The sequence below is a fragment of the Herpailurus yagouaroundi genome, unplaced genomic scaffold, assembly GCF_014898765.1.
Source record: "Herpailurus yagouaroundi ecotype Mexico unplaced genomic scaffold, PumYag 214, whole genome shotgun sequence".
NCBI lineage: Eukaryota > Metazoa > Chordata > Mammalia > Carnivora > Felidae > Herpailurus > Herpailurus yagouaroundi.
The window spans coordinates 9,538,972-9,563,720 of NW_024412445.1; the positions used below are offsets into that span (position 1 = coordinate 9,538,972).

At 42.9% G+C, this 24,749-nt stretch overlaps 1 protein-coding gene across 1 annotated transcript in view; it reads right to left on the reverse strand.

Moving 5' to 3' along the window:
* VOPP1 (VOPP1 WW domain binding protein) overlaps positions 1-24,749 on the reverse strand; it is a 110,546-nt gene that overhangs the window by 45,738 nt on the left and 40,059 nt on the right. The window contains exon 2 of the mRNA XM_040455083.1: positions 12,953-13,011. Coding sequence (XP_040311017.1) covers positions 12,953-13,011 — 59 coding nt within the window. The remainder of the gene's footprint in view (positions 1-12,952; positions 13,012-24,749) is intronic.

Here is a 24,749-nt window from a genome sequence, read left to right on the forward strand (position 1 = left end):
CTAAGAGAGAAATTATAGGACTCCATTTAGAAATAAGGAAAATCTCAGGTAAATAATCTAACCTTATATCTAAAGACACTAGAAAAAGAAGAACAGGGGCGCCTGGGTGGCGCAGTCGGTTAAGCGTCCGACTTCAGCCAGGTCACAATCTCGCGGTCCGTGAGTTCGAGCCCCGCGTCGGGCTCTGGGCTGATGGCTCAGAGCCTGGAGCCTGTTTCCGATTCTGTGTCTCCCTCTCTCTCTGCCCCTCCCCCGTTCATGCTCTGTCTCTCTCTGTCCCAAAAATAAATAAACGTTGAAAAAAAAATTAAAAAAAAAAAGAAAAAAGAAAAAGAAGAACAAAGCCCAAAGTCGGTAGAAGGAAAGAAATAATAAAGAACAGAGCAGAAATAAAAGAACTAGAAGAATAGAAAAGATCAATGAAACCAAAAACTAGCTCTTTGAAAAGGTAAACAAAACTGATAAAGCTTTAGCAAGATTCTTCAAGAAATAAAATAGCACCCAAATAAATAAAATCAGAAATGAAGTAACAACTGATACCACAGAAATGCAAAGGATTGTAAAAGACTACTATGAAAAATTACATGTCAACATATTGGACAACCTAGAAGAAATGGATGAACTCCTAGAAACATACAATCTTCCAAAACTGAAATTACTGAGAAAGAGAAAATGTGAATAGACCAATACTGGCAATGAAATTGAATCAGTAATCAAAAAACTCCCAACAAACACAAGACCAGGACCAGATGGATTCACAGGTAAATTCTATGAAACATTTAAAGGAAAGTTAATACCTCTTCTCTTCAAGCTAGTCCAAAAAAATTAAGAGGAAGGAAAGCTTCCAAATATATTCTATGAGGCCAGCATTATCCTAACACCAAAACCAGACCAAAGGGCACTACAAAATAAGAAAAACTACAGGCCAATATTTCTGATGAACTTAGATGGAAAAATTCTCAACAAAATATGAGCAAACCACACTCAACAATACATTAAAAGGATTATTCACCATGACCAAGTGCGATTTATTCCAGGAATGCAAGGATGACTCAACATTCACAAACAAATCTATGTGATATACCACATTACCAAAATGAAGCATAAAAATCATATGATCATCTCAATACATGTAGAAAAAGCATTTGACAAAATGCAAAATCTGTTCATGATAAAATCTCTCAACAAAGAAGGTTGAAAAGGGGCTCCTGGGTGGCTCAGCTGGTAAAGCATCCAACTTCAGCTTAGCTCATGACCTCACAGTTCATCGGTTTAAGCCCTGCATTAGGCTCTGTGCTGACACCTCGGAGCCTAGAGCCTGCTTCAGATTCTGTGTCTCCCTCTCTCTCTGCCCCTCCCCCACTCATGCTCTGACTTTCTCTCTCTCTCAAGAATAAATAAACATTAAAAATTTTTTAAAAATTATTTATGAATACCATGTTAAATTTTAGAAAATTAGAAATGGAATTTGGACCTTCAGTAGTAAAAACAAAACAAAACAAAACAAAACAAAACAAAACAAAACAAAACAGAATGGATACTACCTGAACATACAATGATTACAGGGAAGTGTGTGGGTTACGGTGACTCCCCAGGGAATACTCTATTATAAAAAATAATGAGGTTGTTTTGTATATGGATTCAAAGGACTATATACAATATGTAAACTCAAAAAATCAAGTTACCCAATATATACAGAAATAAGGCATTTTAGGGTTGTCTGTGTTCATTTGGGTTGCTATAACAAAATACCACTGGCTAATAAACAACATAAAGTTAATTCTCACTGTTCTGGAGTCTGGCAAGTCCAAGATCAATGATCACGATCATGTTCTCATAAGGGCCCTCTTTCTTTCTTTTTTTTTTTTTTAATGTTTATTTATTTTTGAGACAGAGAGAGACAGAGCATGAGCAGGGAAGGGGCAGAGAGAGAGGGAGACACAGAATGTGAAGCAGGCTCCAGGCTCTGAGCTGTCAGCACAGAGCCCGACGCAGGGCTCAAACTCAAACTGTGAGATCATGACCTGAGCTGAAGTCGGACACTTAACCGACTGAGCCACCCAGGCGCCCCGTGAGGGCCCTCTTTCTGGTTCATAGCTGGTGCCTCCTTGCTGTGTCTTCCCTCAATGGTGGAAGGAACAAGGGATCTCTTCAGAGCCTCTTTTATAAAAAGCATTCTGAGGGCTCAGCCTTCATGACCTAACCACCTCCCAAAAGCTTGACTTCCTAGTACCATCACCTTGGGGGCTTAGGAATCAACATATGAATTTTGGGGTAACACAAACATTCAGACCACAGCAGGAGTCTAGAGATGTGAAGGGTGAATAATCAGGGAAATCTTTCTCCCTGTTCTGAGGACAAGAAAATGCCAACTTCCACAAAGAATCTTCCTTGCTAAGCCCAACAATAAGAACTGAGGAAGAAGAAAAATTCTTTAGAGTATCTGTCCCCAGACTAGACCAGACACCTCCCCCTCCCAAGGCTGCTAAGTAAAGGCTGTGTTCAGCAGCCTCATCATGGCAGAACAGCAAGGGGCGGGTGAGGACTGCATGGTGAAGGAGGCACGCCTGCTCCCTCACCCCACACTTCTTTCCACTCTGTACATCCCTCAAGTTCCCAATGCTGCTGGGAGGAGAGCAGGGCACATGGAGTCCAGCTGACCTCACAGAGAGGAAACTCAATCAGGCTCAGGGTCTGACAACACAATAGGGAGGGTGGTGCACACCAGTGCCTAGTAATGATCGGAGGTGGCCCTGGAATGTCTCAGTGCCCCTGGAAATGACCTTGGCACCTAAAAGTCTAGCAGGCAGCTGAGGTGGCCCCGCCTGGCCTGGTTCTGGCTCTCCACATCCTGTTTCTTTTTTTTTTTTTTTAATTTTTTTTTCAACGTTTATTTATTTTTGGGACAGAGAGAGACAGAGCATGAACGGGGGAGGGGCAGAGAGAGAGGGAGACACAGAATCGGAAACAGGCTCCAGGCTCCGAGCCATCAGCCCAGAGCCTGACGCGGGGCTCGAACTCACGGACCGCGAGATCGTGACCTGGCTGAAGTCGGACGCTTAACCGACTGCGCCACCCAGGCGCCCCACCACATCCTGTTTCTAGGATATAGATGTGACATCTGCAAATAACACTTCATGCACTCAGACCATTAATTACTGACAGCAGAGAAATAAACCTAGAGAGACACAATAAACCAGGGTAATGTGAGTACTTCAAAAGAAGTTTCGACACTCCAATGGGAGACTTGGGAACAGGGCCTGAAAAGGCCTGGTCACAAGGGAAGAGCAGTACTGGAAAGAATGACCTCTACCCAGTGCTCCCCAGTGCTGGGCACATGCTGCTGCCGGATAAGCTATGGACCATGAATTCCGGAATGGCAGGTCCTGGCTCCCTCATCTTTATGTCCCAAGGTCCCTCCCACTCACTCTCCAGCCCCTTTAGTGGTGGTGTGGAAATAGCAGGGACTCGATACATGTTAGAGGAATTAATGCATGACCCTGATGATGTACTCATTAATTCTCTTTCATGTATTCTATCTTTTGTATTTGACCAAAACACTTTCCATGTATTTGACCAAAACACTGTTCCCTTTCCTTTTCTCCTTTGAGCTAGGTGCGGTGTGGATTCCCTCGAGTCTCAGTGGAGGTGACTTCTGAGAAATTTCCCCAGATTCTCTTTGATCTGAACCCACAATGAAAATCAGTGAGTAAGCGGCGCCTGGGTGGCTCAGCCAGTTAAGCATCCGGCTCATGGTTTCAGCTCAGGTCATGATCTTGAGGTTCGTGAGCCCGACAGGTGTGGAGCCTGCTTGGGACTCTGTCTCCCTCTGTCTCTCTGCCCCTCCCCCGATCACTCTCTCTGTCTCTCTCAGAATAAATAAATAAACTTAAATAAACTAAACTAAACTAAGTGAGTAAAAGAAACATCTAGAATTCAAATACTCTACACCTCTGTTCCAGCCACAGATGTGACCACTAGGCAAAAGATCCCTAAAGAAGCCATAAACCCAGGTTAATGGCTTAACCTCTCCTGTTGCTAGTTATTTCATTTGTAAAACTGGATAGGTATGGTCTTGAGGTTTTCTTAGTATTCTATGAAAATACAGATAAATCAAGGACCACCTTTGGGTCAAACCTTTCCCACTTGCCAGCTATCCAGAGGGCCACTAGGTTATCTTGCTTCAAAATCATTGTTGTCTAGTGAAGATTACCCAACTCACTTTTAACGTACCCTCAATTTTCCAGAAGGGATTACTAGATTCATTTCTATTCATAAAGACCAGGAAACATGCACATGTAAATGACCAGCTTCCTCTGGCCTGTTTAAAATCATATGAAAAAAAAGTCATTGTCTGAATAAGCATTCACACACATGACTGTCGCAAAGCTCCAGCTCAGCACCTCCTAGGAAGATATCTTAGGAACCTCAGAATCTGAAACAGTAAGTGGTCACAGGCGCCTAGATCCATCCTGCTGGCTGACTGTGTGATTAACCTCTTTTTCCTACTGTTGTGTCAATACTAAGACCTGCAGAAGAAAAATGACTCGTTGCTTTGAAAGAAAATATTAAGTGGCTGTTTTGTATTTGGCAGGAAGGGTGGACCCTTATTACGCTGAAATCCATCCCACATTGGTATGCTGTTTCTGCTACAATACATAAGCCTCCTCGGTCATTCACCTTTTATTCTCTATGCTGTAAATTACTCTGCACAGACAGCCATAGAATAAGTAGGTGTCATAGAATAAGCAGGATGAGACCTTCGAGATTACCTAGCATAGGAAACTGGGACTCAGGAAAGTCAGATTTGCCCACAATAACACTGCAACCTAATGGCAGAGTAGGACTAAAGAAGGTCTTGTCTTCCAGTCCCTAAAACATTTTCCATCACCAAAGACTGACGGTGATTCACTCTTGCCTTCTCCACCCCCCACCATTTGTTTCAGTTACTAAATGTGCCCCAAACACCTTCTGTGTCAGGCCCTGTGTTAGCACAGAGATATGGAAATCAGCAAGACAGAACTCATACCCTCAAAAGATTCCCAGGCTAGGGAGGAAGGAGACAACCAATGTTTTACTTTGGCAACAGTAAGTCTGATGATGGAACACGGTAGCAAAGGACCAGAGAAGGATACACATCCCTCAGCTGAAACAGAGACAAAGGAAGAGAGGCCACTATCAAAAGCTTTCTGAAGGAGATCACACATACGCCAAGCTCAGAAAGGGCACTGCACATAGTAAGCGCTCAGTACATGTCAGCTATTATTATTTTCAGTCCTTGTGTTGTCATTAATTCCCTCACAATTCCCCTGACATTGTAGAGGACCCTGTGTCAGCTACAGTGTGGGAAAACACGGGGACACGCTCTACTCTGTCTTGGTCTGAAGAAGACATGGAAATATGGGTGGATCCTGGTGACCATTATACAGTGAGCTGGGGCTGTAAGGCACTGCCAGCCTTCCATGCGAGGCTCGTACACCACTGTCCACTTTGGAGGAGGCCCTGAGGTCCCTAGCCCCACCCTAGGAAACCTACCCATCTACATGCCCATGGAACATGTTGCACTTACTTCTGCTTTGCAAGCTGTCTCCCACCTCTGGTTTTGAAGATACATGACCGTCCATGGATGGCGACTGAGGACAAGAGAGTCTCGGGGACAAGCCTCAGACTGCAAATCTCAGCAGAAAGAGCTTGAACAGAGGAGAGACACTGCTCCTGATCTGCGAGGTCCTCCCCCACAACTGCCCAGGAAGGGGCTGGTTATGGCCATGATGCTATTCAATCCAGCACCAAGGGCACCCTGTGCCAACCTCTGGATATGGGACCCAGGCTGGGAAGGGCCCTTCCGAGAGTCACCAAGAGCATGTCTCACAGTGAGACAAGCTCATCGAATCTTCCTGTCCCTCTGGGGCAGCAATCCTTGTATATGAAGTCAGGGATCCCATGATGTCATCTATGGACACAGACCCCCGACCCTCCCCAAGCCATATCAGTGATGATACACACATTATGAACATGCACAGCAGTGTCAACCCTCACTGCAACTGAATGTGGTAGCTACCATTACCACAGCTACTTTCTAACGGGAGAAAGAAGGCCTAAAGCCAAGTGATCGGCCAGGTTGCTCAGCTGGTGAGAACAGGAGGGCCCAGAACTAGCTCTCCTGTGCGGCATGACTGTCCTTCCGCACCCTCAGGAGCAGAGGGTACACTACCTGAGACAGGACACCAGCTTCCAGGCACCCGACAAGGAATTCAGTGCCTCCTACCGCTACCTGGGCATCAAAGCAAGTTCCAGAATGTGACACTGCATTTAGACTCTTCGGTGACAAATGCCACCTCTGACTGCATACTTTCTGGACTCTAAACAAATGGGGAGGACAAGAGTGCTCCTTTGGATGTGTGTGGCCCTGTGCCTGCCTCTACCCCGGGACATGCTTCTTGGCAAGGACCTTCCCTTATCTCCCCACCTCGTGCCTCCTGCAGCTCTCATGGTGTTTTATGCTGTGTAGACAAAGCGGGAGGGTGGGGGTGGGTGGAGGGTTGTGTGAGCAAGCCCCTGACAGAAGAACAATTCAAGTGGAGACTGAAAGCAAAGGAACTGGATTCGGTGAGTCCACATGACCACCCAGCTATTCTGAGTGGCTCAAAATAGCTCCTGTTGCCAGGAGGACTGACAAGGAAGCCCTGAACCAAAGTAGAAAAAGAGGCACATTTTAATTAAAGGCTTTTGGAAGGGCAGCCTGTAGACAAGAAAGAAAGGTAGTAGAGTGAAGGGCAGGAGGAAAGAAAAAAAAAATAGGAAGTCTGAAACACGTGGCTTCTCTGTTCAGATTTCCAAGGGACTTGTTCTTCAAAAACAAGGGTAATGTTTTGTTTGTACGTTTATGTATGCAGACTTCTAGCTCAACAGGCACTAAGAAAAACACAAGTGCAAGAAATTAAAAAACTGACTGAAGGGAGAGGCAGAGAGAGACAGATGTATGTCTAGGTAGCTACAGTGGAAACCTAACTAACTTAAAAAAATAGCCTCTACTAGCTTGGTAACTGTAGTGCTGGAATAAAATTCAGAAGCACACAGAGAGGCAGGGAAAGTAGGGATGCCATATAGGATTTCTGGTGAGATAAACAAAATCAGATTTCAAATGCAAAAGTAAAATCTCTAAAACAAGTTCGCAAACTAAATGTCCTCTCCCTAATGCAGTCCATGATAAATTGTAAGCACAAAACAGAGGTGTTGTTTGGAATATATTTTCTGCAGGGGGAAAAAGTCCTGTCACAGAATAAGAGGACGCCATCTTGAGTCTACATATCGTCAAGGAATTACGTACTTTGAAGAATTTCATACAAAGCACTATACCCAGAAGAAATGAAAGGTAGAAGATACCAGGAATGTATTTTTTAAGTGAGATCTGTTACAATTCATGGGTTTTAGATTGAATATTAAAGGTGCTTCAAAAAGAACTGCTCAGCCACACATGATTACACTGCGGCTCCCTGGGGCACAGGCACCATCCCGGCCCTACACCGCTGTATCCCAGCAATAGACACGCTGGCAGACGCTCCACACATGTCTGTGGATGGAATGAACAGAGTGCAGCCATCTCAGCCCCTCAAGCCGTACCTTGCACACTAAACGAGAGGCAGGTCTGGTTATCCAGTGGAGAGACCGCACGGCACAGCCTGGATGTTGGCTCTTGAAATTCAGGCTCCCTGTGAAGGCGAGCTCAAGCTGGCCATAAGCCGCCTTAACCTGCACCACCATCTGTGCCAACACCATGGAAACCATGATGGATCCAGTTGGCTCTGGGGAACACCGAGCTCCCCATGTCTTCCATAGGCCCAAGTGCTTCCAATTGGGGTTGTGCTCTTTCTGTGCCTAGCATCTGGCCTGTAGCAAATCTATCCTTAAGCAGCATAAACGTGGATGGAGTAGAATTTATCCAAGCCACTTCTCCTCACTCCTCTTGGATAAAAATGCACCATTACCCCAACTTGATGGAAAGTAGGGAAGAAATCTTACCTGTGTCAAATACCTTGCTGGTGCAATGAAGTGGCAAGCTCAGTTGGTAGAAGAAACAACCTTGTATACACACACAGAGGAGATGCAAGCTGGCCTTGGGTGTGTATATATTTGTGTATGATTTCAGTGCTGACCATACACAGGCCCATGCTATACAGCCAGGTCAACACTCATGTCCGCATTTCAAGAAGAAGCTAACTGAGAAGGTCAAAGGGCCACTATATAATAGTGGAGTGACTGTAATGTGTGGATCTGGAGAAAGGCAGTGACTTCACAATGTTGTGAATATACTACATGCTGCTGAATTGTTCACTTCAATGGTTCACTTTGCTACGTGAACTTCACCTCAATTTAAAAGAAAGTTATAGAACAAATATTTGCACCCTGATCTTCTGGACCCTGGAACACTTAAAGTCTATGATTAAGGAAAAGGTGCCACAACATGGGAAATAAAAACGGGAGAATCAACAGGCAGGAAATAAACTGTGCCAAGATGAAAGTAAACAGCCAGTATCATGCACTGTGGCAACCAGTGGGGTTAAATAAATGTACAGGTTGTGGCCCATCCTGGGAGCACTCACAGGGCACACAAGACTGTGTGAAGACTCTCAAAGATTTTATATCAGAGCCAAAATGAGGAAGAAGGAAGGAATTCTGAAGGAAGGCTTTCCAGCCAGCGAAGAGCCTGCCAGCCAGAGAACTGGCTTGCAGAAGTCAGTGCTGGCCTGATGGTGGGGACTGGAAGGAAATGCACCCACTCAACATTTGGGGGTGCCTGCTGTGTGCCAGGCACTATCTTAGGCACTGGTTGTTCAAATATTCAAAACTCCTGGTCCTTGCCCTCATGGGACTCTTTTTTTTTTTAAATTTTTTTTTAATGTTTATTTTATTTTTGAGACAGAGAGAGACAGAGCATGAACGGGGGAGGGTCAGAGAGAGAGGGAGACACAGAATCTGAAACAGGCTCCAGGCTCTGAGCTGTCAGCCCAGAGCCCGACGCGGGGCTCGAACTCACGGACCGTGAGATCATGACCTGAGCCGAAGTGGGACGCTTAACTGACTGAGCCACCCAGGTGCCCCGGGACTCTTAATAAAGGAGATAAAACCAGGCAATATCTTAGAAAGCTATGGTTTAAAGGTGGCTAAGAATTTGGGCTTTGTTCCTGATGTTTTTAGGCAGGGAAGTGAAAGAAAATCTCAGTAATTTAGAAAGACGTGAGACCTTGATGAGAGAAGAGACTGAAAAAAGATAGAAATCTATCTACATATTCAATGCAATCCCTATCAAAATTCCAAGGGCATTTTCCCCCAAAATAGAAAAAACAAATCCTAAAATGGTATGAGCATAAAAATACATACATTGACCAACAGAACAGAATAGAGAGTCCAGACGTAAACCCTTCCATACATCATCAGTGAACATTCGACAAGGAGGCCAACAGTCAATGGGGAAAGAACAGTCTCTTCAACAAACGGTGCTGGGAAAACTGGAAAAATGCATACAAGACAATAAAACCAGACCTCTGTCTCACACCACTCACAAAAATTAACTTGGAATGGATCAAACACTTATAACACCTGACATGCCAAAAATCCTAGAAGAAAATATAGGGAAGAAGCACCTCGACACTGGTCTTGACAAAGATTTTTTTGGATATGACACCAAAAGCACAAACAACAAAAGCAAACATCAGTTAAAGGGCTCTATACTGCATCAACCTAAAAAGCTACACACAGTAAAAGAAACAATCAACAAAATGAAAGGCAATCTATGGAATGGGAGAAAATATGTGTAAACCACTTCTCAGATGAGGGGTGAATGTCCAAAATATACAAGGAACTTGTACAACTCAATGGGGGAAAATAACAATAATAATAATCCAATTAAAAACGGGCAGGGGCGTCTGAGTGGTTCAGTTGGTTAAGAGTCCAACTTCGGCTCAGGTCATGACCTCATGATTCATGGGTTTGAGCCCCGCGTCGTGCTCTGTGCTGACAGCTTAGAGCCTGGAGCCTGCTTCGGATTCTGTGTCTCCCTCTCTCTCTCTCTCTCTGCCCCTCCCCTGTTCACGCTCTGTCTCTCTCACTCTCAAAAATAAACAAACATTAACTAAATAAAATTAAAATAAAATAAAATAAAATAAAAATGGGCAGAAATGAACAGTTTCCCAAAGAAGATAAACAAATGGCCAACAAGTACATGAAAAGGTGCTCAACGTTACTCATCATCAAGGAAATGCAAATCAAAACCATACACAGGTATCACCTCACACCAGTTAAAATGGCTACCAGCAAAAAGATAAGAGACAACAAGTGTCAGTGAGGACACAGAACCCTGTGCATTGCTGGGATTAGACATCGGTCCAGCCATTATGGAAAACAGTATGGAGAATCCTCAGAAAATTAAAAATAAAATTACAACACATGATCCAGGAATCCTACTTCTGGTTAAGTGTGCAAAGGAAATGAAACATGATCTCGAAGAGGCATCTGCACTCCCATGTTCACTGCAGCATTATTCACAATAGCTAAGATCTAGAAGCAATCTAAATGACCATCAACAGATTAATACATAAAGAAGATGCAGTGTATACATAAAGTGAAATATAGCTCACCCCAAAGAAAGAGGGAAGTTCTGCCATTTTCAACAACATGGATGTACCTTGAGGGCATTATGGTAAGTGAAATAAGTCAGAGAAAGACAAATAGCATATGATCTCTTATTTGTGGAATCCAGAAAGCCAAATTCATCACAAGAGAGTAGAATGGTGGCTGCCAGAGTCTGTGGGTGGGGGAAATGAGGTATGAGTCAAAGAGTAAAAATTTCCAGTCATCATATGAATAAGTTCTGGGGATGTCATGAACAGCACAGTGATTATAGTTAACAATACTACATTATATGCTTGAAAGTTGCTAAAAGAGTCAATTTAAGTGTTCTCACCACAAAAAAGAAATAGCGATTATGGGACATAACGGAGGTGTTCACGAAAGCTATGGTGGTAATCATTTTGCAATATGTAAGTATATCAAATCACGTTGTACACCTTACGTTTATACCATGTTATATGTCAATTATATCTCACTAAAGCTGGCTAAAAAAAAAAGTATATGCAATGGTTCAGAAGAGCATTAATGCAGGTATGGATTCACATGAAGGCAGTGGGAACAGAGATCACAGGCAAGACTAGTGAGTATGGCTGGAGTTTTCAAGTGGCTGTGGGATTAAGTGACATTAATTTATGGAAAGGGCAGAGGACAATGTCTAGGCTATAGTAAATTCTCAGTGTTACTATTACTATGTTTTATATTGAGCCTCAGTGTTCTAATAATTGAGTGACTTTACTTTCCAATGTTTAGAGCCCCCACACATGAGAGGATCCAAACCAGCAGACCCACCACACTAAAGACAAGAACAAGGCTTATCTCTGTATTCTCTGTCAATACAAAACACCTTCCAAATATGGAGCGAACAAGGAAATGAATAAAGGAACAAACAAACAAACAAGTAAATACAAGAACAGCAATGACCTCCAACTCCCAACCTGTAACAAAACAAGAAATGGCTCTTCAGCTGGTCTACAGAACACTTTGAGAAAGATTCGTTTTCAAGGAAGAACACATAGGAAGACGTCCCATATCTTGCGTACAGAGCAGAATCAAGGAACTGGGCTTCCCAAGGAATATCCACTGTTCTAAGAATCTAAATATTTTACCTCCATGCCATCCCATAACCATTTTTATTCAAGCTGACAACTCTGTAATTAAAGTCCTTAGGCTGCTGCTTGATTTTTCCAAGTGGGCTTTGTCTTTTTGCAGCTGCAGAGGCTTTCTGCCAGGAGCCCTGCAATGTTGGGCATTGAGGACTCCTGCTTGTCAACATGTCCCCAATCACAGGTGGGCAACCTTCCTCCTCCTATATTTGTCTCTTCAAGATCAGAAACTCACCCCAAAATGGCAGGTAATAAAAAGGTACCTATTGGCCAATTAACAAATAACACTCTTTGCTACTATTATTATTTCCTGTCCAATCTCCTTATACACTAAAATATATAGTGTTTCTGCTATGATTACATATGTTACTGAAAATTATCATGTTTTATAAAATTCAATACCAAAAATAACGGAGTTTGGGGAAAAAATGGTTTGGGGCATTCCTCTCAAAACCTATGGAACTGCAAAATACAATAAAAATAATAACTGGTAACCTTGAGAGTTAGTCTGACCATGTAGGCAGGTAGCTCAGCATAGTACGTGGCTAACTCAGCAGACATTTAAAAAAACCCTTAAAAACAACAGGGTAAAAGACAACAATGCTTTAATTAGAATAACACCAGCAGGCACCCAGGGCATAGGAAGAAACATATCCTGCTTGAAGCCAAGAGCCATGAAAGGCTGACTGTACCTGTCTGGGGGGGGGGGGGGGGGGGACAGGCCAGGTGATCTTTGTATTCATTGTCAACACACACACACACACACACACACACACACACGTACATGCACACATAGTCCAGCAACTGAGCTAAGGACTTTTTCCCTATCCAGCTCAAGTTCAAAATTCTACTCCCACTGCTCCCTTTACCTCAGAAAATTTGTCTAAACCAACATGACTCTGGCCCTGCTCAGACACCTTGCCCCTCTTGTCCAATCGTGTATGAGCCCACATGCATCACAGAACAAAGCACATGGTATTCCATGCTGTCTTCAAAGTAAGTGGTTGGAGCAGGCCGAATGTCCTTAGGGAGGTCACCTGCACAATCATGAGCAGAGGCATGTGAAACCAAGGGTGAAGACCTCCCCAAACTGACTGTTCCCCATCCTATAAGCTGTCCTATTACCTATTAAAGAAATAATTCCCAGAGAAAGATGTGACCACAAGATCAAAATACTTACATATAATATGCAGATTATTGCAGAAAATGCAAATACTTACATATAATATGTTGGATAGAGTCCTTCAAAATACCAGCAATGTTTTTTGGCCTCTGTACACTGAAAATAGAAGGAAGAAAACCTTTGTCAGTGGAAAGTCATCTGCATATTGTTAAGATGACCGGACAAAAAGACACAAGGAAAGGTAAGTTGATACATCTTGAAGTGTAGAAAGCAGAGGGTTGGGGGAGACCCTGCATCAGAGGGAGATCCACCCTCCACAATGACTTTTTATTTCTTTATATTTCTTAAAAGGGAAGAAGAAAACATTAGGAAAACATCTCTTTGCCAGTAATTTTTCTAGCTTTCTATTTCCCTACATACATGGGCATGACCAATTCATTAAAAAGTAAACTAAAGACAATCTGTTTTTAAAAATTCACACAGTACGGGGGCACCTGGGTGGCTCAGTTGGTTAAGTGCCCAACTCCTGGTTTTGGCTCAGGTCATGATCTCACGGTTTTGTGGTTTCAAGCCCCACATCAGCACAGAGCCTACTTGAGAGTCTCTCTCTCCCTCTCTCTCTCTGTCCCCCCCTTTCACTGTCTGTCTCTCTCAAAATAAATAAATAAAGTTAACAAAATTTAAAATTCACATATTACGATACTCCAAAATCTAAAATATGCTAGAACTAAAATATTATAATTATTTCAATTTCTCCCCAACTTTCGTGTTTGAAAGGTATTTCCCACAGTTTTGACCTTTCCAGATCTTTTTATTTCAGAATATTCCAAAAGGCATATTCAAATCATGGATCCTTCCATGGGGATCCACATCTGGCAGACTGTGTAAAGCAGGATTCACTTGCCAGCATCAGTACTGCCCCCTGCCCTCATTTCCAGGGATGAGAAACAGGGAGGGTGATGAGGAAAGACACTAAGAGCTTCCCGAGTGCTTTCCAAGGAACTGTCACACTTGACGTTGTGGGGGGCACAGCAGGTGCAAATGCTGCCCTGTTGCACAGACTGCTTCACACGCCTCCAACAAGTGAGAGCAAGCCGACGGCACCAAGTGCTCAGTGAGAGCTCCAAGCAGAAACACTGTCCTGGACCTAAACAAGATATTTCTAAAATTCTTCGGCTTGTTCTACCATTTTTTTTAAATTCACAACTTCCTACATTCATGATCCAGTTCATTGGACCCTATGTATAAACAATACCTCCCAAATAGTAGTGCAAAGCTACCAGTGGGAACACAGGGAAAGGCGTCACGAAAACAAAGCTTTCTTTGGGCAAGGCAGGGTCTGTCTCACCCAACTCCCCAGCCTGACCCCCGCCATCTGCCCTCTGCCTTGCCCAGTGCTAGCAGGTGTATGGCGATGCCTTCCCGCAACAGTCTTCCCGAATAGCTCTCAAGACGTTTCGGAAATAGACCCTGACTCTAGAGTGGAGAGGCGAAAGCAAATATTATGTGTTACACTGGCTAAATCAGATGGGTTATGAAAACAGCGTGAAACACTGGGGGTGAGGGGGGGTGGTTTAAATGTGCTTTAGGACACCCAGAAGCACACTCGGGCAGCCCAAAGTGACCCAGCTGTATGAATGGAAAATGAGTTTAATTTAGACTCTGTTAGTTCCTGTCCAGTTCAGGAAAGGAAATTCAGACAGCTAAAGAAATTAATTTTGGCAAGAAAGAGAAACTTCAAGTGTCTGCCCTAAACTACAATTTATTTCACTAGAGTCCTCTATTATAAGCTGAGCAACCAGGGCGTTCTTCCAGGTGGCATGTTAAATGTTCCTTCTTTATTCTCCATCACTATTGGAGACAGGCACACTTTCTTAGAACTTGACACTCAGCTCTCCCCATACTGCCCCATGACTACAGGGTGGCAGAGAGAGATCCAGACCAAGACATCAGGATCCTGCTCCCAGCTCTGTCTCTAAGCCTGACAGACTCTGTGAAAGGAGGCTCTCTCTGCCCTCGACACTCAGCTGCCCGTGTGGTGGGGCATGTGACATGAACAGATGTGTGTATGGGACCTATGGCGGTACGTGTGAAACTTCAGAACTACGACAGGGTATCGAAAAGCACCAAACTGTTACGTACAGAACAGCTCCCAGGCACTATCAGACATGACGATTGGGAAGGAAATCTAGCAGTGTCTGGGAAACGATGAATGTATTTCTCTTTAACCACTGACCATCTCTCCACAAATATGAAACATAATATGCAAAGGTTTATTGATCATGGCATTATTTCTAATAGCAAAATCTCGGCAATGACACAGATACTCACAGCAGGCTGGTAAAATACACGACGAGAAATCTACACAACGTGGCCAACAAGAGGTCTCTTGTTCCGAGGTTTCTCGGAAACAGTATGAAATGATTTCTAAGATGCAGTGTTACTCAAAAGACAATAGGCAAAAGTGTGCATCCACTATGCTCCTTGTTACGGAAAAGGAAAATTCTACATTTGGTTAATTTCTTACTAAACGAATTACAGGAAAGGTATAGTAAAAACTAATGAGAACGCTTACCCCATGCGGGCTGAGTTAGGAGATGGGAGAGAGAGTGATGACACATTTCTCTGTGTATACTTTTTTATTCACAGTTTGACTTTGGAATCATGTAAAATTCTTTCATGTTGAGAAAAATAAAGTTAAGTTAAAAGGAATTTGTAAAGAATCTACTCTTCTCAGACCACAAAAATCGACTAAGGACTATCATGGCACTGCATGCACACATCACTTTTTGCCGGAAGGAAGCAGACACAGCAAACAGCTGGGAAGGTAGAAGAGCTTCACAAGAAACTTGTGAGGAGAACACACTCCTCTTCACACCCTCCCAGTGCCCTCAGATGTTAGGACACTATTTCCATCCCATTCTCCCTGTGATCTCAAAATGTTATTTCTGGTGTTTTTGCTGAGATCTTCAGTAACCTCACTGGGGCCTCCTTGGTCATTATTTTTGTTCACAGTTATTTGCTAATCACCTTTTTACCATTTTTCATTAAGCTAGTCAAATAAAACCTAGTTTGAAAAGCATCAACCTCCATTTGTTCCTTTAGAAAAGATTCTCTTCAGAAAATGTTATTGTGGGGGCACCTGGGTGGCTCAGTCGGTTAAGCAACCGACTCTTGATTTCAGCACACGTCATCATCTCACAGTTCCTGAAACTGAGTCCCGTGTTGGGCTCCGTGCTGACAGTGTGGGGCCTGCTTGGGATTCTCTCTCTCTCTCTCTCTCTTTCTGCCCTCCCTTGCTTGTGCACATTCATTCTCTCTCTCTGTCTCTCTGTCTCTCTCTCTGTCTCTCTCTCTCTCTCTCTCTCCCCCCCCCTCAAAATATATAAAAATAATCTTTACCAAACAGAACAATTTGTGGCCACATTTCCTGAAGCAGAAGAGATAAACACTTTTGAAACTGAGCTATCTACCATTAAAACATAGTTTCATTTATCGCTACTTGAAGCTAGTTTAAGCTTTTGACATTTGCAAACATCCAGGTAACTTCTTCATTATTTTTGGTAGCTGGAATTTTACAACAGCTTTCTTGTATAAGAAATATTATAGGGGCGCCTGGGTGGCGCAGTCGGTTAGGTGTCCGACTTCAGCCAGGTCACGATCTCGCGGTCCGTGAGTTCGAGCCCCGCGTCGGGCTCTGGGCTGATGGTTCAGAGCCTGGAGCCTGTTTCCGATTCTGTGTCTCCCTCTCTCTCTGCCCCTCCCCCGTTCATGCTCTGTCTCTCTCTGTCCCAAAAATAAATAAACGTTGAAAAAAAAAAATTTTAGAAATATTATATAATAATACACACAGATAATACTTCCCTAAAGTTAGAATGGGGTATTATTCCTTTTTACAGCTGGATAACTGGAAGAACACAGAATGACATATTTCATGAGTCAACTGAAAACACTGAATGAGGACTAAGAAGTTCTGGGAATTTTCATCATCGAGTCTTTCCTTCACTAAATGCTTGTTAACTGAATCCCAGGTGTCAAAGTCAGCTTGCACACCAATCCAAGAGCTTCATGGTAGGACTGAAGATCAGGTACCAGAGGGCCGGAGGCGGAAAGGAAGATCCCTGCTAGAAACCACCCAGGATTGAGAGCCGGTTCCGCCAAGTGAAAGTCTACCAACAAAACCATGATTCGCCTATCAATTCCAAACCCGAAATCTAGCATAAGCACCAGGATTCAGGGCAGACCCAGACAGCTGGAGCTCTGGACATGTGGCCAAATGGGAGGTTGTGAGGGATGAGTAAGGAGGGTTTCCAGATCATTCCCAATAGTGGTGGGCTCTCAGAAGTGACTTCGTGAGCAAATGGATGGGTGGTATGGGGAGAGGCAGAAGGAAATCTTTGTGCTAGGGTCCACTAGGAAAACACACCCACATCAAGGGGTAAGGGTGTATTCATCCCACCGAAGAAAGATGAATCAGAACATAGCTGGGTTCTCAAGCTGACTGCCACTTATCAGCCATGGTGTCAGTCAGTCTGCACCTCAGCTGTCTCATTTCTAAAACAGGATCGTCTGTCTTCCCTGCTGAATTTATAAGATGGCTTTATGAAGTCACTGAGATTGAATGCATCAAAATGCCTGACCAGATCAGCGTATAGTCCACTGAATCTCACACCCAGCCAGGAATTCCATCTCTAAATGTGTGCCCTGAAACAAGCTTTCCTACTTCTCTGCAACACATGACTCGCTTTGCTATGATCATCTAAGGAGAAGCAATGCTTTCAAACCTTCTGAGAACAAAGATTCTAAGTATGTAATATCTGACATTTGCACACTATTTAGTTTTCCAAAATCTCTCTAAAGCAAACAAACCCCGCCCTAAAACAAGTTTTAACTATATCAACTAGGGAAAAAAACCACTGTCCACCCAAAATGTAGGCCTACTCATTCTACAAAGGTACTATCATGGCTTCTTAGGGATTGACCACTGAAACAGAAACTATATTTGTTAGGAGAGGTCTTGTCAGCTGCTCTCTGCTACCGTCTGGGCATCTTCAACAGCCAGGGTTCTCTACCAGGTTCTGGGCAAACGGTAGGCCCTCAATGCATTCATAATATAATACTCCTCCCATGTGTATAATGAAAGTAATAAGCATAGCCATCTCTTTTTCAAAGATATCATAAATAATAGCAACAATCACAAAGCAGAATATGCAGGATTGTGAGAAAACATCTACCATAAGGAGCAAGTGAAGGGTAATCTAAGGTTTAAACTGGAAAGGTTTGTAAGACATCTGCAGTCAGGGAAGAACCCCAGTGCTCTATTATTCAAGGACTAGGATGTCTATAAATGTAGTTGAGCCCTCCTAAATATAGTCATCCATATTTAGCCAGGATCTAAATAAGCCCAAAGAACATATCCTTTGCTAATCCCCAACAGCAATCCTCACACTGACATAAATTATTCTGAATCTATCTGTGATGAAAATAGGAGGTCCCAGATGCCACCGTTTAATAAAATGGTACAATCTTCTCCTACTCCAACTTAACAGAAGTGTTGCACCACAACAGCACACAGTCGACTCTGACAGAATGAAGCTGCCTGTGACTTTGGGACACACAGGAGTGAGGACTCCAGTGCCTAAAGGATTCAGAACACTGGATTTTATCTAAATCCCACCCTTTCTCCTTTTGCTCAAAGGGGGATGGAGTTGGATCTTTAAATGAATAGCCAACTGGAAAAGTAGTGTTTCACTAACAGAACTGATCCCACTGACACCTGGAAAGCAAGGATTTTTTTTTTAAAACTTATTTCACCAGTCTGTCCTGGACCAGTAAGTCCTCAACTTTCTTCAACATGGTGGGAAGGCCCTGGGAAAATCAGTTTGAGGACTCTCTGTCAAAGGGGAAAGATGCCCGGCTGCACCTCGGTGCTTCTTTCACATTCGTCAAAAGCTGAACTTGAAACACACACCACCGGATGTAGGCTGCATTCTGTTCCAGCCCAATTAGAGTGGGCATTTACACTCAGCACACACTCTGAACAAAGAGAGCCTCTTGGATGCTGGCAGGGCTGATGCTCAGGACCAGGGACAGAGAGAGAGGGCAGCAGGAGGCCTTGTGGAAGTCAGAGCAAGAATTTATGGAGGGAGTAACAGCTAATTATATCAAGGTCTCTGAATTTCAAACAATAAATAGGAGTCAGCATGCCTCAAATTCTTGTACTGGAATTTTAATCAACTTCCTAAGTGCTAATTACTTAATCCTTGGGCTTATGGATATTCTCTTTTTCAGGAACATCTTGCCTCCAAGGAACCTTGATTTTTTTTTTTTTTTTTAAATAAAAGTATGAGGCTTCTAGGGCGCCTGGGTGGCGTAGTCGGTTAAGCGTCCGACTTCAGCCAGGTCACGATCTCGCGGTCCGTGAGTTCGAGCCCCGCGTCGGGCTCTGGGCTGATGGCTCAGAGCCTGGAGCCTGTTTCCGATTCTGTGTCTCCCTCTCTCTCTCTGCCCCTCCCCTGTTCATGCTCTGTCTCTCTCTGTCCCAAAAATAAATAAACGTTGAAAAAAAATTAAAAAAAAAAAAGTATGAGGCTTCTCACAAGCAACATTTATTAAAGGAAAGAAAGCAGAGAAACTCTTTAAATAACAGAAATAAAAGATCGTCTGATGTCTTACAGAAGAAACCAATCAGCCAGCAAATAACTATTAGGTATATAACACTGTCTATTACTATCTTGAAGATTCTGGGGACATGTAGACTATAAGACACAAATTAGGCCCAGCTACATATCCCTTAGAAAATTCTGTGGACTCTCATAACTTATTCTGAAGAAAGCTTCCTTGTTAGCTTTATCTGCCTTAGTTTTTCATGAAGGAATGGTAGGGGAACTCAGTCAAGGTCCTTAATTCAAGTAGGTAAAAATCCTCATGTCCAGGAAATGAAAATTAATCAATAACCAAAATTAAAAGGCAAACAATAAGGTATGAAAATATAATAAACTTAGTATCTTTAAATAAAAAGCTTACATAATAAAATAAAAATTCCAATAGGAAAAATAAATAAAAGTAACAGATATGGAAATTCTTCAAAGAAGAAACAAAAACGGTCAATAAAGCTATTTTCTGAGACAATATTCATTAGTAATCAAATAAGTATAAATTATAATGATGTGGTTTTAGCTACCAAATTGTTTAATAAAAAAAAAACAGTATCAACTACTGATGAGGACAAGAGGGTAAAGACATATCACATAATAGTGTTGGGAATATAATGTCTCACGACAATTTTCAACATATATCAAAAAACCCTTTGACATGTACGTTTGGTTAACAAAATTATAATACATCCAAAAGATATATTAGTAGGCATATACTATCAGATACCAGAAAAATATACAATTGTATGGGAGCATTTTGCTAAGAAAAATAAAGCCAATAAAGAGCATATCTAGGACAGCATATACTTGCTGCACATCATAGGACAGAGAAAACAATATGTAAAGATATATGCCAAAATAATGACAATAAATTACCTTTCTGGTGGCATTAGAGATGATTTTTTTTTCCATTGTTCATCTTGGTAATCAAGTTTCTAAGCTTTCCGTATGGAACGTATGGAATATTCTGTTTTTAAATTTGTTAAATTGTACTTGAAAAAGCAGATCACTTACTGTCCAATAAAGAAGTGCAGAGTAGACATAAAGAGATATTTAAAATGAGGAAATATAATTGGCTAACAAAAGTGAACATCATCCTACCATAAATTAAATAAGATGTAAGAGATGAACAAAGTTTGTGAAAAATAATATACAAGGCTAGAAAGAGTGTACTGAAACAGCAATTAAAACTGTATTTCTAAGAAGTTTAACATCATGAAAAAAATTCTCATTTTATGCAGTCATTTTAAAATACATTACATAATTTTAACAATGTAAAAACAAATCTGTGTTTATAGGAAAAATGGGACAATATAAGCCTAACTCTATAGTGTATTTTGGGAAGTGCGATTTCCTTTGGGCTGCTTTGCAAATCTCCCTCTAACTGAGCCTGAAATTCTCGTAACAATATTATCAGAAGCTGTTGTAGCAAGATGCAGGTGGCACATGAGTCCTAAATTAGCACAAAAGGTGGGATCCGCTGAAAGACTCACAACACTTGGGTACACAGGCATTCCTACTCGTGCCATTTGAACATGAGAGTTCTGAGAAACATGCTTTTTTTTTAAGTTTATGTATTTATTTTGAGAGAGAGAGAGAGAGAGAGAGAGTGAGAGCAGGGAAGAGAAAGAGAATCCCAAGCAGGCTCCACACTGTCAGCACAGAGCCTGACGCAGGGCTCAAACTCATGAACCGTGAGATCATAACCTGAGCTGAAACCAAGAGTAGGATGCTTAACTGACTGAACCATCCAGGCTGCACGACCATGCTATTTTTTAAAACAATTATCAACATAAAGTATAATTTATGAGACAGTCATGTGATCCAGGTTCTAGCTCAATATGAGGTTTAATTCATATGCCATTTGGAAAACCTACCCTCTTGTGTTTCTCCATTACTCTCACACGACTACCATACTCACGCCACTTCTGATACCAGATGTGTGGGGGTTTTCCCCACACCACCCGGTAATTTGGTGACACCACCTGGGTGTCCTACAATAGTAACTCAGCTCTGACCCTATGTACCAGGAGATAGCATTAGATCCCACAGGTTAAGGGCTCAGTCCTGCAAGAGTGCCCTGACCCCCTTCAAGCACCAGTTGTCACTTAGGCTTCTGATCTACCGGCTCTGGATCAGAGGTTCCCACGACCTCCTGCTGAGGTTCCATTAATCTGCTATGATGGTCCATAAAGTCGGAGAAACACCTGACTCACTAGATCACTGTTAGTATAAAAAGATAGAACTCAGGAACAGCCAGATGGACAAGATGCATAGGGCAGGAAAAAAGGACGGGGTATGAAGCTTCTACGCCCTCTCTAAATGCATCGCTCTCCCTCAAATCTCTATGTGTCCACCCACCTCAAGTTCTCTGAACCCAGTCCTTTCGGGGTTTTATGGAGTCTTCATCACATACGCATTATTGATTAAATCATTGGCCATTAGCAAATCATTTAGCCTCCAACCTCTCTCCCCTCGCTGAGGATCAGAGGAGGGACTGAAAGTTCCAACCCTTTAACCACATGGTTGGTTCTGTGGGCAACCAGACCCCCATGCTTACGTGCCTCCCAAACGTCAAGTATTAATATAACAACAGACACCTTTACTGGGATGAAAACCAAGTATGTATTTCTTAATATAAATCACAGTACTGCAAACATAAAAGTCACCCATTTTCAATGCACAGTTTGGTGAGATTTTAGAAATTTTTATACTTTGTGCATTCAATAGCACAATCCAGTTTTAGAACCTTTCCATCACCCCAGAATGTTCTCTCTTGTCCTTTTGCAGTCAGTTCTAGCTCCTGCCCCAGCCCTGGGCAACGCTGATCAGCCTTCTAGCTTTCTCTTGCCTTTTCTACAAGGTTCAGGTAGTTACATGAAACGATAAAACTTACAGTCTTTTATGTCTGGATTCTGTCCATCTGTGTTTGTTGCTGTCAGCAGCTCACTCATGTTTAGTGCTGAATACTATTCCATTGAATGGACACACCACACTTTGCTTCTCTATTTATCTGTGTTGTTTCCTTGTTCGGTCTATTATGAACAAGCCTGCTATGAACGTTCGCATGAAGATCTTCGTGCGGACATATGTCTTCATTTCCTGGGTAGATACTTAGGAGGGGAATTGCTGGGCTATATGGTGACTCAATGTTTAATTTCTTAAAGAATCTCCACACTGTCTTCCAAAGCAGCTGCACTATCTTACATTCCTGCGTGCAGTGTGAGGGCTCCAGTTTCTCCACATCCTCACCAACGTGACTACTATTTCTGATCTCAGCCCTCTGATACTGTACTGGTATCCCGCTGTGGTTTTAACTGGAATTTCCCTAGCAACTAATGAGGCAGAGCATCTCTTCATGCTAGCTCAATTGTAAGGTGAAAATAGTAGCTGCCATTGATGCAATGCCTCTTATCCTCCAGGTACTCTGCAGGTAAAACCTCACTTAACAGCATAACAACCCTGAGAGTTAGGCAGTAGAGGTACTTAGAAGCAAGTAAATGAAGGTCTCTGAGAGGTGAATTAACTTGGCCAAGGCAACACAGGAAACAAGCGGAGAGTTGCAGTCTGAATAAAGCCGGTGGGTTTCTAAAATCTGTGTGTTTTCTCTGACAGTGGACAGATGTCGCACTTTCCTGTGTCACGATAATTCATAATCCCATTCTTTGCTCTGTCTGTCGCGTCTCCCACAGGGAGCCAGAATGAGATTTATTTTAGGCATCATCTCATTGCCTAGGAGAAACGAAAATGATGCCTGAAACCGCATGAAAGACCTCATTCCATCCTCCCAAAATAAACCTTACTAGAAATCATACCTTGGAGCACCCCTCCGCTCTCAGCACTATCATTTACTGCATCTCCAAGAGCAAAAAAGACAAGGGTGCTTAGCAGCTTTGCCAAGACTTGGCCAACCTGCCACAGACAATCCCAAACCAAAGGAGCCCAAAGCCTACCTGCAGGCAAACCAATCTCTTTTCCGCTCAGAAAGTGTTCTTAGCTGCTAAAAACACTCAGAGCTGCAACTTTATAGCACAGAACAGCACAAAGTGAATTCACAGGTGCCAGCCAAAAAAGTTTATGTGACAAATTTTGCAAATGCCACCAAACATCATTCATTCAAAAACTGATGACTGGGAGATTTCATTAGAATGATCTGAAAGCAGTGATAACAGGTGGAAATAGTAGAGCTACTGTTACTTGCCGGCAACAAATTAATAATCAACCTTTGTTATGGGCCAAAGGCTAAAAAAGGAAGCACTGAATAGACATGAAGCCTTTAGATACTCTCCCCAAGGGCCCCAAGGGCCCCAAGGGCCTAATCCAGGGAAGTCACCCCTTTCAACAATGTGCCTGCAGAGTACAAGAATGACCTTATGAAAAAGTCAGCAGATCAGCTCAGCAACCACCTGATCTATCACTGGTGCACCCTTGCTTGTATGATACATATCACAGGAAGTGACTACATCCCACAGCGCCGCCCAAATGGATAACAGACATTTACTGTTACATTACGTCGGAACTAAATCTTTGTTTGCCAACAGATCCAAAAGCTAACCACCAAACTGGTGAGAAAATACCAACTTCTTCTCTGTCGTCGACAGAAATGCCTGCAAAGATTCATAAGCACAGCACTTCAAGAGCAAAATGCCAAAAAGTAAATAAGGACTTCCTAAGTTGGGCTGTGTACTAGCCTCCCTATTTGGCTTATATTTTAGAGGGAAAGTACGTTGGATTGTCTGCTGACATATAGATTGCTCTAAGTCTGGATTTGGACTGTAAGGAGGAAGCTCTTAAAAAGAGCTGAGATTTGGCTAAACACAACGAGAGGCTGAACAATGTTGGGATCATCCACATTCAGAAGGTGGTACGACATATGCCTCCTCTCATGCCAAGCACCTTTGTCCCCAGAAAGGTGCATACTGTTAACAGTTCCCTGGGTCTTCACAATTGACCAGTGCAGGCCCACAATGACTCCCTAGCACCCACCCCAACATCAGCTAACTGCCACTCTCCATCAGGTCTCCACTTAAAGATGAATTTCTTCCTGGGCGCCTGGGTGGCTCAGTCGGTTGAGCATCCAACTTCGGCTCAGGTCACTATCTCGCAGTTTGTGGGTTCGAGCCCCATGTCGGGCTCTGTGCTGGCGGCTCGGAGCCTGGAGCCTGCTTTGGATTCTGTCTCCCTCTCTCTGCCCCTCCCCCATTTGCACTCTGTCTCTCTCTCTCTCTCTCTCAAAAA